At 43.1% G+C, this 16,970-nt stretch overlaps 1 protein-coding gene across 1 annotated transcript; it reads right to left on the bottom strand.

The window, feature by feature from the left end:
• Positions 1-6,381: 6,381 nt before the first annotated feature.
• On the bottom strand, positions 6,382-16,159 carry LOC120053442 (CMP-N-acetylneuraminate-beta-galactosamide-alpha-2,3-sialyltransferase 2-like). The gene is made up of 6 exons (XM_039000566.1): positions 15,720-16,159; positions 11,408-11,601; positions 9,957-10,136; positions 7,943-7,988; positions 7,682-7,801; positions 6,382-7,594 (listed from the first exon to the last, which is right to left on the bottom strand). Exons 1-6 carry the CDS (start codon positions 16,131-16,133, stop codon positions 7,421-7,423), a joined length of 1,128 nt encoding a protein of 375 aa, XP_038856494.1. The 5' UTR covers positions 16,134-16,159; the 3' UTR covers positions 6,382-7,420.
• Positions 16,160-16,970: the final 811 nt, after the last annotated feature.

Genomic DNA, 16,970 nt, shown 5'->3' with positions numbered 1-16,970 from the left:
AACTATCCTCTTAAACCATCCCTTTTAAACTAATGATTGAGTATTTCCATGGTAAACTGCTTCTGTTCATTGCCTGTTCCTCTCTATTCCAGTGGTCTCTCCATGTCATTGTGTTTGTGTCTCACTTCCCTGCCCTGACTGTGGGGAGATTGTAATGTAGATTCACACCTACTACAGTAGCCATGAAAGGCAGAAGCAACCTTAGCATCTGTAAGTGCCGCTAGCTTTGTAACAGTCTTGTTGTCTCTTTCATATGTAGTGTCCAATAAATAATTGTAAATTAATTCATTACGTGGATGACATGACATTGTCAAATCTGTGAAATGCATTTTATTGCCACTTCCTAGGAATGCATTGTGATTGGTCCATGTCTGATGCATTCCATGTTGTGGAATGAAAATACTGGTAACGTGTTTTAATCTCTTTATATGTTTCTGTGGTTGTCCCACAGTTTGAGCAGGCTGTGGGGACAGTACTGTCTCTGAGAAGGGAGTGTGCCTTCGTGGATGAGGTAATGACAGGGCAGGAGTGTGGGGTTCTGCTGGACCATATCTCATTCTATGCTGAGCAGGGAGGACAGAGCTTTAACGGGGGCTACATGCTGAGGAAGGACGACTCTGGGGATGACGTAAGGACAGGACAATCAAACTATGGCCGTTATTGTAACAAGCATATCAAACCGTTGAAACAATGTAAGGACACGCCACAGGGAGGAGAGGTCCATATCACACCACATTTTACTCCCTTCCTCAGAGGATGGAGTTCACAGTGAAGAACACTCAGGTTCGTGGTGGATATGTGCAGCTTGTAGGAACAGTTTATGGCACTCTGGAGGTGGGCAATTGCGTCATCCTGCACGTGTATGAGGTAATACATCACTCAAAAGTACATTTTATGACTCAGTTTTGAGATATTTTCTCAACTGACTTGGTATTGAAAGAAATTCATTACATCTCTCTCTATTGTCCAACCTCCACTGCCTCTCTCCCAGGCTGGTCATAGGCCCATCAAGAGTAACCACACTGCCACCCACATCCTGAACTTTACCCTGCGTCCATGTCTGATGCATTCCATGTTGTGGAATGAAAATACTGGTAACGCTTGATTTCTGTTGCATTCTTTCCACGAATACTAGTAGTTAGATCTCTCTTCTCCTGTAGTTAATGGGCAATGGTATTGTAAGATGACCTGTTTGACTGGTCAGTCAGATGCTAGGTAAAGATGTCAAGCTTTAGTACAGGGCAGATGTTGTCTCTGCTCCTACTACCCCACTTACCTTCTTATGGCTGCAGGGGCAGTATTGAGTAGCTTGGATGAAAGGTGCACAGAGGTGCCCAGAGTAAACGGCCTGCTCCTCAGTCATAGTTGCTAATATATGCATATTATTATTAGTATTGGATAGACAACACTCTGAAGTTTCTAAAACTGTTTGAATTATGTCTGTGAGTATAACAGAACTCATATGGCAGGCAAAAACCTGAGAAGTTCCACTTCCTGTTTGGATTTTTTCTGAGGCTGGTAGATTTTCAACCAAGCTCCCATTGAAATTACAGCGAGATATGGATGAGTTTTCACTTCCTACGGCTTCCACTAGATGTCAACAGTCAATAGAACTTTGTCTGATGACTCTAATGTGAAGGGGGGCCGAAGGAGACAGGAATGATTCACCACTGCCATGCGGTGACCACGCATTGAACACGCGCGTTCACGTGAGAGGCAGCTCCGTTCCATCGCTCAACTGAAGTCAGTGTAATTCTCCGGTTGGAACGTTATTCAAGATGTATGTTAACAACATTCTAAAGATTGATTCAATACATCGTTTGACATGTTTCTACTGACTGTTACGGAACTTTTGGACATTTCGTCACGTTATAGTGGACACGCTTTGTGACTTTGGAATTGTTTACCAAACGCGCTAACCAAAGTAGCTAATTGGACATAAATAATGGACATTATCGAACAAATTAAGCATTTATTGTGGACCTGGGATTCCTAGGACTGCATTCTGATGAAGTTCATCAAAGGTAAGGAAACATTTATCATGTATTTTCTGGTTTCTGTTTACTCCAACATGGCGGCTAATTTTACTATTGTTCTGAGCTCCGTCTCAGATTATTGCATGGTTTGCTTTTTCCGTAAAGTTTTTTTGAAATCTGACACAGCGGTTGCATTAAGGAGAGGTATATCTATAATTCCATGTGTATAACTTGTATTATCATCTACATTTATGATGAGTATTTCTGTTGAAACGATGTGGCTATGCACTATCACTGGATGTTTTTGGAACTAGTGAATGTAACGCGCCAATGTAAACTCAGATGTTTTTATATAAATATGAACTTTATCAAACAAAACATGCATGTATTGTGTAACATGAAGTCCTATGAGTGTCATCTGATGAAGATCATCAAAGGTTAGGGATTAATTTTAGCTATATTTCTGCTTTTTGTGACTGCTATCTTTCGCTGAAAAAATGGCTGTGCTTATTGTGGTTTGGTGTGACCTAACATAATCGTTTGTAGTGCTTTCGCTGAAAAGCATATTTGAAAATCGGACACTTTGGTGGGATTAACAACAAGATTACCTTTAAAATGGTATAAGACACATGTCTGAGGAATTTTAATTATGAGATTTCTGTTTTTTGAATTTGGCGCCCTGCACTTTCAGTGGCTGTTGTCATATCATCCCGTTAACAGGATTGCAGCCATAAGAGGTTTTAAGAAAAGATCTAGAAAGCCACATTTGTTTCATTTTGCTTTTATTTTACAATAGCATATGATAAAAACAGTCCATCATATAGATCGAGTTTTAAAATAGAGATGGAGTACTGACTGACCCAATGATAGTCATAATACTAATGAGGATACTATTGGTAATAGTAGTAATATGATAGTAACACTATAAAACACTGTTGTCGGTGAATACTGTTGTTGTGCACAAGAGAACTCTAATGAAGAGCTGGAGATGCAGACCACCAAAACAATGCAACAGAATGGATACAGTATGTGTCATTAGTAACCATTTAGGTAACGCTACAAACCAGAACCAATAAACCCAAATACATTAAAAAAAACTATCCATTATCCAACAATACACTCAGGAACAGCAGAGTGGAAAGGGATCTCACCTTTCACACAGTCAATTTCCCAGAAGGTACACTGCAATTGAACAACATAATAGGGGAAATGCTGTGTCCTTACTATGTGAAAACAAAATGATGCAAGTTGAGCTAGGACGTGGCGTTAAGCTTCAGTGGGCTAGCTTTATTGATACATTACATATGGGCCTTATATACTGTTGGATAAACATTTATGGAGTTACAAAAGTGATAGGGAGTAATGGAATTAAAGGTATAGAAGTCATTAGAACAATGTCAATTATGTTTGATTCTCTTTGGTGAAGTATTGCACATTCTATTTCTGGCATGGACAGCACCACCCAGAAAAGTGGTGGGAATATTTCGAAACTTTCCATGTAAAACATGGTGGAGATGTGTTTTAAGAGCTAGATACATTGCCATTGGCTGTCATCTTGGAACACGTTAGCTCACCGACAATGGCAAAACACAGATTGAGCACAGCAAATTAATTCAGCCATCGTCATATCACCCAAAACTAGTCGTCACAGATAGAGTTCATGTCAAGGTAATGTGTTCTGTGTAAAAAGTAACATAAAAGAAAGCCTTTCTACGTGGCTCCTAGAGAAAGGCAGAGTGAAACGTATGTGTGTGGGTCCAGAAGGCACAGCTCTCAGCCAGGCCGAGACCAGGGGTGTGTATAATGTACGGTGTGTGGTCTAAATCAGGGAAAAGAAGCCATTTGAATCCCTCAGAATGTGCATGTGTAAGAGACATGACTAACAAACAGTAAGATTTGAATAGCACATGCAGGTATTTATAGTAGGTGTGTGAATGTGCATGACTACCAAAACTTAAGATAGCACTGTACTGTAGCTGAGGTTTATGGTGCACTACAGAAAAGGTACTGTATGTCCAACAATGGGAAAAGGCACGCAAGCATGGACGTGTGTGTTGTCACATGGCTGTAAATAATTGATATGTGTCTTTGTTATGAGGGCTCTTCCTGAAAATCAAACTGACAAAACTAAGATAATCACATTTCTTTAACAGGCACTCGCTCTCTCTCTCTCACACACACGCATGCACAACTATGGCTGAGATGGTCATGGAATTTTGGATGACGGCTATTGGTAGCCAAATGACCACGGTCACCCGGCCGACCCATCTTCAGTCAGCTGTTCTTTCCACACACGCACACACAATTTTTGTAAAAACGGTTATGAGGGTTATTTTAGTCATGACGGTCTACATCCATAACCGTCCGTTACACGGTTACATGGTAATTGTGCCAGCCCTCAGCACAACATACTTAAAGTAGGCGTGTGTGTCAGGTAGAGACACTTACTTGAAACCAACTAAAATTCCACAAAGAAATGAGACATAGTAATGGAGTCAGTTACACTGATCTGAGACCTTCCCAGATCAATGTCATGGTGTCTGATAAGAACAACATGATATCATCATTTTTGTCAGAGTTCCTAAACTCTGTTCGTAACTAGCGATCTGATCTGAAAATATAATGGCATTTTTTACTAGTAGTCGGTTTAGTTATGTTAAGCCATATTACTCTCAGCTATCAAGTGGTCATCATTTGACACAGAAGAGGCAGCCTTCAGTTTGTCCTATGCATGCGTAATGTCTGGGCTTCAGAGTGATGCAGTATCCCTTAACAGGCAGCAGGAGGCAGCAGGCCATCTTTTATTCTTAGTGGTATTAGCTTGAATTTACCAAGAACATTGTGTGAACCCGTGTCTGTGTGGGAGAGTGTGTATGTACCTTCACAAAGTATTCACACCCCATTGAGTTTGTTGTGTTACAGGCTGAATTGAAAATGTATTACATTTTGATTTTTTGTCACTGGCCTAAACACAATAAATAACCCAAAATATAAAAGTGGAATGATGTTTTCTGATATTTTTTACTAATTAATCAAACATTTAAAGCTGAAATGTCTTGAGTCAATAAGTATACAACCCCTTTGTTATGGCAAGCCTTAAAATGTGCCTAACAAGTCACATAATACAGTAAGTTGCATGGACTCACTCTGTGTGCAATAATAGTGTTTAACATGATTTTTGAATGACTACCTCATCTCTGTACCCCACACATACAAGTATCTGTAAGGTCCATCAGTTGAGGAGTGAATTTAAAAAAGATTAAACCATAAAGACCAGGGAGGTTTTCCAATGCCTCGCAAAGAAGGGCACCTATTGGTAGATGGATAAACAAAAGAAAGAAAAAAAAGGCATTGAATATCCCTTTGTGGTGAACTTATTAATTATACTTTGGATGGTGTATCAATACACCTAGCCACTACAAAGATACAAGCGTCCTTCCTAACTCAGTTTCCGGAGAGGAAGGAAACCACTCAGGGATCTCACCATGATGCTAGTTACAGAGTTTAATGGCTGTGACAGGAGAAAACTGAGGATGGAGCAACAACATTGTAGTTACTCTACAATACGAACTTAAATGACAGAGTGAAAAGAAGGAATCCTGTACAGAATGTTCCAAATCATTTACCCTGTTTACAAGGCACTGAAGTAATACTGAAAAGAATTTGGCAAAGCAATTCACTTTTTGTCCTGAATACAAAGTATTATGTTTCGAGCAAATCCAACATAACACGTCACTGAGCACCACTCTTCATATTTTCAAGCATAGTGGTGGCTGCATCATGTCATAGGTATGCTTGTCATCAGCAAGGACTAGGGAGATTTTAGGATGAAAAGAAACGGAATAGAGCTAAGCACATGCAAAATCCTATAGGAAAAACTGGTTCAGTCTACTTTCCAAAAGACACTGGGACAAATTCACCTTTTAGCAGAACAATAACCTGCTGCATGAGTGGCACAGCGGTCTAAGACACTGCATCTCAGTGCAAGATGCGTCGCTAGAGTCCCTGGTTCAGATCCAGGCTGTATCACATCTGGCCGTGATTGGGAGTCCCATAGGGCGGAACACAATTGACCCAGTGTCGTCCGGGGTAGGAATTTGATCTTAACTGACTTGCCTAATTAAATAATGGTTAAATATATATTTTCAAATAACCTAAAACACAAGGCCAAAAATACACTGGAGTTGCTTACCAAGACGACTTGAATGTTCCGGAGCGGCGTAGTTACAGTTTTGACTTAAATCGGCTTGAAAATCTATGGCAAGACTTAAAAATGGTTGTCTAGCTATTATCAACAAGCAACTTGACAGAGCTTGAAGAATTAAAAAAATATTAATGTGCAAATATTGTACAATACAGATGTGCAAAACTTAGAGACTTACCCAGAAAGACTCACAGCTGTAATCCCTGCAAAAGGTTATTCTAAAATGTATTGACTCAGGGGTGTGAATACTTATGCAAATGAGATATTTCTATATTTCATTTACAATTAATTTGAAAAAATATCGAAAAACATATTTTCACCTTGTCATTATGGGCTATTATGTGTAGATTGGTGATATTTAAAAAAACAAAACAATTTTGAATTCAGGCTGCAATACTTTCTGAAGGCACTGTACAGTATATGTGTGAATGAGTGAGTGGTTTAATTCTTATCTGTATGTCAGCTTGTGTTTGTGTCTGTGTCTGCTTGTGTTGTTGACTGTGTGTAAGCCTCTCCCCAATTTACCTAATCAGCAGTATGATTAGTCACTTAAAATGGTTAACACAAATAAAACGGTTAATACCGTATATGTGGTCAAATCCCTGTGGGCTGTACATACCTTCAAGATGATAGTCATGTAATTACAACAGGGACTCTTATTTTGAAGTAGCCTCTGGGCTTGAAAGCATGTAAACTTCAATTACCTAGTACTCCTAGCTCCATGCAGGTGTGGCTAGCGAGAGGGCTTTAGCAGCAGCTCTGCAGGTGAGTGTGGACATGGCAGGGATAGCTCAGTGACCATCACTGGTTGTCATGGTATTTACGGTGGGGGCGACAGAGTGGGAGGGGACTGAGTCTCTGGGCGTGAGACCCCCAAGGCGTGTGATGACTCAACTCCCAACGGCTGAGCAAGAGGGGGGATCGTGGATGGGACTGGTTCACAGGTCCATACAGTGGCTAGGCCAGACTTATCTGCCCCCTTTATAGTTCTGTCGTTTCTATGGAGGTAGTAGGCCTGTTGGGGGCAGAGTGTAATCACATGTAGTTCGACCCAAAACCACCATCATCTTACCATCCTGCACAATGGGAACATGATTAGCAGGCATTGTATAATGTACTGTTTTGGATCCCTCTCTATGCAAAGCACAAAGAAGCAGATGACAACATCAAAAAGCCTTGTGGTGATGGGTGTTCTAGTGTTCCTGTAAACCTGTCCAGCCCACCACACCTTCAGCCCTCGTCACTTTCCTGGGAAGATGGTGATCTTGCCAGCCTTAACCAGCGAGTCAATGATCAGGGCCTCATAATCTGCATCATGCACCCCTGTTTTCCGGAACTCTCCAGAGTAGCGGTTCTGCTCCCAATAGTGGTGCCAGTTGCCTCGACTGTCAGCGCCAAAGCCAAACACATTCACCTGGAATAAAGATAACGTTTTAAAAACAGGTAGAGAGATGTGTCTGTATTGGGTATTTGTGTGAAAGTGTGTTAGCGAGGTCCTCACCTCGTCACACACGTGCAGAGCGAAGAACAGGACTAGCATGCCTGTGGAAGGGTAGCGTCCATGGTGCCTGGTCCAGCGGTCATGGATGTACTTGAAGAAGGCTGGGTTGAAGATCTGAACCTGGGGAGATTAGATAGCAGCACAGTGTACCATGCTGGGTTTACCAATGATATTGGAGACAGACATATTTATTTACAATTCTGCACTATTGAACAAATACATGACAAAGGTTGGATGGAGATTATAAATATAGATTAGCACCTTGTCCTTGTCCACCCGTAGAAACTGCTTCACAGGGGCGTAGGTACTGAAAGAGAGAGCGAAAGAGACTTAGCACACTTTTATCCTTTAATTTCTAAATTGCTGTGAAATGATTGACTGATTCACAGATGGCACGCTGTTCCTTTTTCCACAGAGAGAGTGCTCTGTTGATGATGTGCTCTGACCTGGAATATATGAGAGAGAGAGACAGAGAGAGACAGAGACAGAGAGACAGAGACAGAGAGAGATACAGAGAGAGAGAGAGAGAGACAGAGACAGAGAGAGATACAGAGAGAGAGAGACAGAGAGAGAGACAGAGAGAGACAGAGACAGAGAGACAGAGAGACAGAGAGAGAGAGAGAGAGAGAGAGAGAGACAGAGACAGCGAGAGAGAGAGCGCAGCGTGAGAATGTGTTCGTGAAGGTGTGATTGTGAAGCAAGCAGTTCACTTTGAATGTGAACAAAATGTGCTAGTGCGAAAAGGTGTGTTTATGTTAAACAATATAAATGGACTCGGGGCAAGCCTGCTCACTAGGCAGGATTAGGCGTCCGCCTAAGGCGGCAGATTGACGAGGGCAGCATTTTCTGAGCTAAACTGACCAAGACGCAACTCCAACAACAACACATAAATCCTCACACAATTCTGCCCCCTCAAAAATGACAATTTCTCTCAACCAGGGGCATAAGGGCTTTTTAGGCGAGCGTTGATTCCGCCCTGTGATAAGCAGTGCCCACTTTGTCAAAGGCAGGGGCGCAAAATATTTTGCTTGTCCAATCCCAGCGCGCCGCGGACGCAACGCTGCGGAGCTCCACCAACGTTCTGTCAAGAAAATAATCTAACATAAATCATGTAGCAGATATAGGATATGGTAGAAAGAGTGTGTGGACTTTTCTGTAGGCTACTGGCTGGAGATAAAATGACAAAGTAATGAGATGGACACTTTTTTACATATGCAGTCATATAGCCTAACCTCCAATCATATAGCCTAACCTCCAATCATATAGCCTAACCTCCAATCATATAGCCTAACCTCCAATCATATAGCCTAACCTCCAATCATATAGCCTAACCTCCAATCATATAGCGTAACCTAAATGGTGCTCAATCAAATAAAAAATGTGCTGTCATGTTAACAAACAACATATCCTAAAAACAGAACAGGTCAAAGTAAAATGGACAACATGGATGGACAATCACAACCATCGTCATGATCATTGGTTTCAAGTTTGTATCGGTACATTTTTGACAAGCTGATCATAGCGAAAAAGAGAATACTTCTGCATTTCCCGCAGTATAAACACATTTCAAATAGGCTCACGATAACTTCTGATAAAGTTGGGTAGCTGATATTCAGAGCTTAAATAGACAAATGGATTAGTTACAGGAATCAGGACTAATAAAGCCAATGCAACAGCCTGTTTTACAAATGGTGGGACTACCACATGGATGGGCATTCATACAATTCCATTGTGGGGCAACACATTAGGCTACATCCCATTAAGCACAGGCCAACGTCTTTTGGACATCTTTTTTTGGGGTATTTTACAAACGGTAGGCTTACCACATAGATGGGCATTCATAAAATGTAATTTCAGGCAACACTGTAGGGTGCACCTCAGTAAGCACGGATTGAGGCTGACGCCTTTTGGACAATCTTTTTTTGGTGCAGACCGGACCGGCCCTGATTTCCACATCCGGTACGGACCAAAACTGAACCAATCATAGACATCTATAAATTACGTATTTTCAACCTTCATTCAGAACCAAAAATTAGCCTGATTTCAACATCTAAAAAAATAAGTGAAAATAAGTATTCTAAACATACAGAAAATATATACTTTCACCATTCATTCAGAACCTAAATTGAATATTTTAGTTGTCTTTTCAACGTCATTTTGCTTACTGGGACTTTTTAAAGTCTAGCAGCATTTTTTTGGTCTAGCTTAGGGCTGCAGAACAGCAAGGACCGGAACTGAATGGACTGTGTGTGTGTGCTGGCAGTTTTGCTCTCACAAGCGGATCTGTCCAGTGGAGAGTGCGCTGGTGATCCACAGCAGGTCCAGGGTCTTGAAGGGCACCAGGACGAAGCTGACATTGGCTGCCAGGTTCTTGGCACTCTCTGGGTACATGAAGTGGTGGGTGGTGTGGCTGCCTGCATCCTCCTCATAGCCCAGCGTGGGGGCCAGGTTGATCCTGACAGACACAGGTAATCAGACCATACTGGGAGCAGCTCCAATGATAGACAAACACACAAACAGAGGGATATCAAGACATCTAGACAAGACTTGCCTCGTTAAATAAAAATCTCTCTCTCTCTCTACAAAAACTGTAAATAGCCTACAGTAGCATTATAGCACAACACATAATATAACTTACTAGCTACTAAACAGATTAACCTAACCTATGATCTAAACCCCCTCAACTACTAAACAGATTAACATATCCTATGTTCTAAACCCCCTCAACTACTAAACAGATTAACCTAACCTATGTTCTAAACCCCCTCAACTACTAAACAGATTAACATATCCTATGTTCTAAACCCCCTCAACTACTAAACAGATTAACCTAACCTATGTTCTAAACCCCCTCAACTACTAAACAGATTAACCTAACCTATGTTCTAAACCCCCTCAACTACTAAACAGATTAACATATCCTATGTTCTAAACCCCCTCAACTACTAAACAGATTAACCTAACCTATGTTCTAAACCCCCTCAACTACTAAACAGATTAACCTAACCTATGTTCTAAACCCCCTCAACTACTAAACAGATTAACATATCCTATGTTCTAAACCCCCTCAACTACTAAACAGATTAACATATCCTATGTTCTAAACCCCCTCAACTACTAAACAGATTAACATATCCTATGTTCTAAACCCCCTCAACTACTAAACAGATTAACCTAACCTATGTTCTAAACCCCCTCAACTACTAAACAGATTAACATATCCTATGTTCTAAACCCCCTCAACTACTAAACAGATTAACATATCCTATGTTCTAAACCCCCTCAACTACTAAACAGATTAACATATCCTATGTTCTAAACCCCCTCAACTACTAAACAGATTAACCTAACCTATGTTCTAAACCCCCTCAACTACTAAACAGATTAACATATCCTATGTTCTAAACCCCCTCAACTACTAAACAGATTAACCTAACCTATGTTCTAAACCCCCTCAACTACTAAACAGATTAACCTAACCTATGTTCTAAACCCCCTCAACTACTAAACAGATTAACATATCCTATGTTCTAAACCCCCTCAACTACTAAACAGATTAACATATCCTATGTTCTAAACCCCCTCAACTACTAAACAGATTAACATATCCTATGTTCTAAACCCCCTCAACTACTAAACAGATTAACCTAACCTATGTTCTAAACCCCCTCAACTACTAAACAGATTAACCTAACCTATGTTCTAAACCCCCTCGCTCTCCCTCACCTCATGATGTAGTTGTGGCTGTCTATGGTGGGTCCGTAACCGGCCCCGCGCATGTTGCCAGAGTTCCCCACCACGGCACAGCGCAGGCAGCGGGCGGGGTCCCAGGAGCCATAGGGGGAGCGGCCAGGGATCACCTGGAACAGTCGCAACAGCACCTGCTGGATAGTGTGGGGCTTGAACTGAGGCTGCAGCATCTACAAGCAGGGGGCGACAGAGAGGCCACACAGTCAGGAGAGCAGTCAGGGACTGGGAGAATACCATAGACTTTCTCTCATTCCTCGGACAGGATGTCAAAAGAGGGCAGAGGGGTAGGTTTTAGTATCCTAGTGACTGACTCATGGAAAAGAGAAGATGTTACAAAATATTTAAATGGAGGTGAAAAGAGGTCAGATGTTTTAGGGAGAGGTGACCAAAACATTTACATTGAAGGTGAAACAGAGTCTGTTTTTCAAGTCTTTGCTATAGGAGCACATGTGAACATCCCAACCCCCAAACAAAACAGTTCCATCAGGCTATTGACACTAGAGGACACTAAAGGTGAAAAAAAAAAAAAGACAAATCGGCGCCCAAAAATACCGATTTCCGATTGTTATGAAAACTTGAAATCGGCGTTCATTGCACGCAGAGTCAGGGTATATGCAACAGTTTGGGCCGCCTGGCTCTTTGCGAACTAATTTGCCAGAACTTTACGTAATTATGACAACATTGAAGGTTGTGCAATGTAACAGGAATATTTAGACTCATGGATGCCACCCGTTAGATAAAATACGGAACGGAATAAACGTTTTGTTTTCGAGGTGATAGTTTCCTGATTAGTCAAAGGTATATGGTTTAGAGAGAAATAGTCGACGCGTTATAATTCCTGTAATAACTTGGGACTGAATTTGAAAAGGGGTTCCTTCGTTATTTTACCGTTCATGTCTTTCATAGAGAATGTCTTGATCTACTTCAAATAAGGTCTGTGTTTCGTGCAGGCTTAAACCGCCTCAACGTTTTGATACCCGTGTAAATCTCACTAGGATAAGGTAACGTTTGTCAACATATTTTCATAAATCCACTCTACAATTTTTTTTATCTTCGCTTATATTTAGCCAATATTGATCAGAGTTACCTTGTCCTATGGATATCTACACAGTTATAAAATTGGCACGGTGATGTAAGCCTACACGAAACACAGATCTTATTTTAAGTGAATCTAAAAATATCCTATGGAATAAATGAAGGAACCGCTTTTCAGATTTTGCTAGGTGTCATGGGAATTATGACTCGCACTTTGGTTGTCAATTCTTACCATGCCCATTATTAAAATAGGATTTCCTGCATATAGAAAGTAAAGTTTTTGTTTTCAACATTCATCACAGGTAACTTAAACTCTATTTTTATTCAAACAGTTGAGAGTATTTGTCTCCTAAGCAGACTCTTCAGTATCATTGTCACTTCAGAGCTGTGTGCGTGTGTATTTATGTATTATATTAAGTTAAAATAAAAGTGTTCATTGTTCATTCAGTATTGTTGCAATTGTCATTATTACAAAAATGTGTGTGTGTGTGTATGATATATATATATATATATATATATATATAATGTTTAAAAATATATATATTTTATAAATCGGCCGATTAATCGATATCGGCTTTGTTTGTCCTCCAATAATCGGTATCGGTATCGGTATTGAAAAATCATATTCGGTCGACCTCTAATTGACACCCCCTTTAAATACCTCTCTCTCACACAGCTCTCACCCAGCACTCTCTCTCGCTCACCCAGCTCTTGCTCTAACAGCTCTCTCTCTCTCACACGGCTCTCTTTCTCGGCACTCTCTCTTTCTCTGCACTCTCTCTCTCACGGCACTCTCTCTCTCACACACGGCACTCTCTCTCTCACACACGGCACTCTCTCTCTCACACACGGCACTCTCTCTCTCACACACGGCACTCTCTCTCTCTCACACACGGCACTCTCTCTCTCTCACACACGGCACTCTCTCTCTCTCACACACGGCACTCTCTCTCTCTCACACACGGCACTCTCTCTCTCTCACACACGGCACTCTCTCTCTCTCACACACGGCACTCTCTCTCTCTCACACACGGCACTCTCTCTCTCTCACACACGGCACTCTCTCTCTCTCACACACGGCACTCTCTCTCTCTCACACACGGCACTCTCTCTCTCACACACGGCACTCTCTCTCTCTCACACACGGCACTCTCTCTCTCTCACACACGGCACTCTCTCTCTCTCACACACGGCACTCTCTCTCTCTCACACACGGCACTCTCTCTCTCTCACACACGGCACTCTCTCTCTCTCTCTCACACACGGCACTCTCTCTCTCTCTCTCTCTCTCACGGCACTCTCTCTCTCTCTCTCTCTCACGGCACTCTCTCTCTCTCTCTCTCTCACGGCACTCTCTCTCTCTCTCTCACGGCACTCTCTCTCTCTCTCTCTCACGGCACACTCTCTCTCTCTCACACACGGCACTCTCTCTCTCTCACACACGGCACTCTCTCTCTCTCACACACGGCACTCTCTCTCTCTCACACACGGCACTCTCTCTCTCTCTCACACACGGCACTCTCTCTCACACACGGCACTCTCTCTGTCTCTCTCGGCACTCTCTCACACGGCACTCTCTCTCTCTCTCTCTCTCTCTCTCTCACACACAGCACTCTCTGTCTCTCTCTCACATAGCACTCTCTGTCTCTCTCTCACATAGCACTCTCTCTCTCTCCAGTTTCTCCCCGTGCCACCCCCTCCCCAATTCTAAGTTTCCCCTGCATGACCTCTCCCCAATGCTCTCTCTCTTCTTTACTCTGTCTTGCTCCCTCCCCCTCCTCGATACCAGCACCTGGCACAGCACACCGGCTTTCTGCAGGGTCACTAATTCTTGGCAGATGTTCAGTGGTTACTGCTGCTGCCAAACAGTGTCTTTACTACTCTGCTCCACTCCTGCTCTGCTCCTCTCAGGCGCCATTGCAGAGAAACTATGACATGCTCTTCATTGCTCAAACACCTTGACCATATACTAGGTATATATGTACTAACCAACTCAACAGTGAAGACTCGACTTAACTCTTCGAGAGATCCATTAACCCTAATCTATGCCCTCTTTCACCTTTCCTGTGCACCTACCTCATTAGCTCCTCTCTCTAATCTCATCCTTTCACCAGCTCATTTACATTACACCACTTAGTTGCTTGGCACTAGCTGGTCTGCCTCTGTTTGCAATCACCTAATTATCGAGTGGGATATATACTAAACAAAAACATGAGCACAACATGCTACAATTTCAACGACTTTACTGAGTTACAGTAAAGGAAATCAGTCAATTTAAATCAATTAATTAGGCCATCATCTATGGACTTCACATGACTGGCCAGTTACACATGGGCTGCGGTTGTGAGGCCGGTTGGACGTACTGCCAAATTCTCTAAAACAACTGTGTTGCATCACAACCACCCATCTACGTAGGGACTTATGGTAGAGAAATGAACATGAAATTCTCTAGCAACAGCTCTGGTGGACATTCCTGCAGTCAGCATGCCAATTGCACGCTCCCTCAAAACCTGAGACATCTGTGGCATTGTGTTGTGTGACAAAACTGCACATTTTAGAGTGGCCTTTTATTGTCCCCAGCACAAGGTGCACCTGTGTAATGATCATGATGTTTAATCAGCTTCTTGATATGCCACACCTGTCAGGTGGATGGATTATCTTGGCAAAGGAGAAATGCTCACTAACAGGGATGTAAACAAATTTGTGTACAACATTTGAGAGAAATAAGCATTTAATGCGTATGGGCTCTTATTTCAGCTCATGAAATATGGGACCAACACTTTACATTTTTGCGTTTATATTTTTGTTCAGAATATATAAAGCAAGGCCAGAAACTCAAGGATGTGACACTAAATAAGTTAAACTTCTGACCAAACACAAACTAATTTAGTTTTCTAAATGCTACTTCTCACAGGTCAGCATCTTTCTCTCACACGTCTTCTACTTCAGTGTTCATGTCTGTTAAAAATATCAACCTCTTTTAGCTACGTAATCACCTATGCGTGCTTTCCTGTCTGTAATTCAAACAGAATTACAGGGGATATTTTTCCACTGGACCTCTACAGCTTTGTCTGACTTGATAATTTCAATTTTCAGACATTACTCAATATCCTCTTTAACAGACCCATCATGTGCTTGCCTTCCTTTAATATGATTGGCAGAGCTGCTCTCATTCTTTCCAGGGAGACCAGAAGAACGATAGAGGATGGTAAAATGGAGTAAAACATAGAAGCTGTTCAGCTGGATCACTTACCACCCACCAGTAGTAGACGTCTGAAGGCAGCTGGATGTTGTCCCGTGTCCACACAGGGGAGATGTCCGGGTCGTAGTTCTCATCAAACCAGTCCGACACCCCAGGGTCCCCCACACAGCGGGGACAGGCACATGTCTTCTGCTGCTGGGTGCTCTCCAGTGGGCCCAGCTGGTGGACACCAGAGTAGTTGGGCACTAGCTTTACTCGGCTGGACTTCTCCCACCCGGGGGGCTCCAGGTAGGGCAGGCCAACGCCCCCCCTCAGAGAGATGGAGAAGAAGAGGGAGGTGAGAAAGACGAGGCCCAGGGAGCCCAGCAGAACCCACACCCTCAATGAGCACCGCATGCCCCCTCCGCCGGCCCTGGCCCCTGCCGTCCGACCACCCCGCTCCACGCTGGTCCCGCCTGTCAACATGGGCCTCAGCTCCCCTGACCTTTGGACCCTCGCCCCTCCAGGGCTGCCCCACACCCAGCCCCAACCCCAGTGCCCCTCCCGGTGCTGGGTGATGGAGGGCACCCGGCCCCCCCAATGCCATGCGCTGTTTCCTGCCACCGTCCCCACCCTGCTGGCCTCAGCTCCACTCAGTGTGCTGGCTGGCTCACGCTGGCTCAGAGAGAACACTCTCCCAGCGCGACAGACAGAGGGAGAGTCGCTGCTCCACAGTGAGTCTCTCAGTGTCTCACACTAAACAGTTTGTCAGAGAGTCTGTGTCTGTTGCTTCTCCCCGCTCTCCGTACGCAGCTGCCGCTCTTCACACCTATCACCCACCAGCCCGGCTCTCCACTCCCTGCACTGCTCCAGGCCTCGATGGGAGCTCCAGCAGTGTCTGCACATACAAAACTCTGATGAACTCTGCACAAATTGTACACTGCTAGAGTCTGATAAACTGTCAGAGCTTATCACGCTGTGTTAGCAGTCATATCCACCTATAGTGATATCCATGGTAAGAGTCAGGTAGCGAGTCATTAGTGTCATCTCAGCCGTCCATGTGAGTAGCCCGCCCTAGTGTTTGGAGGTCCTCTGTCAAGTGCTGAAGCAGTCTTCTGATTAGTATGCTCTAGCGGGCTAGATGGGAGAAGGAGGGTAAAAGGCGGCGGCGACTGCAGGCAGGCTGGCATGAAAGAAGCTCCATCGAGTCTCTAGTCAACCTGAACAAATAATACGTCTCCCCCTCTCCCCCTCTCTTCTCACTTCTCTACCCCTGTCTCGCGCAAGCTTTATTTTTTCTGTCAGAAGATCCACTTTGGAGTT

Source organism: Salvelinus namaycush, chromosome 9, assembly GCF_016432855.1.
Source record: "Salvelinus namaycush isolate Seneca chromosome 9, SaNama_1.0, whole genome shotgun sequence".
In the NCBI taxonomy this organism is placed as follows: domain Eukaryota; kingdom Metazoa; phylum Chordata; class Actinopteri; order Salmoniformes; family Salmonidae; genus Salvelinus; species Salvelinus namaycush.
The sequence above is the reverse complement of the archived record's forward strand: the minus strand, read 5'-3'. Positions and strand labels throughout refer to the sequence as shown.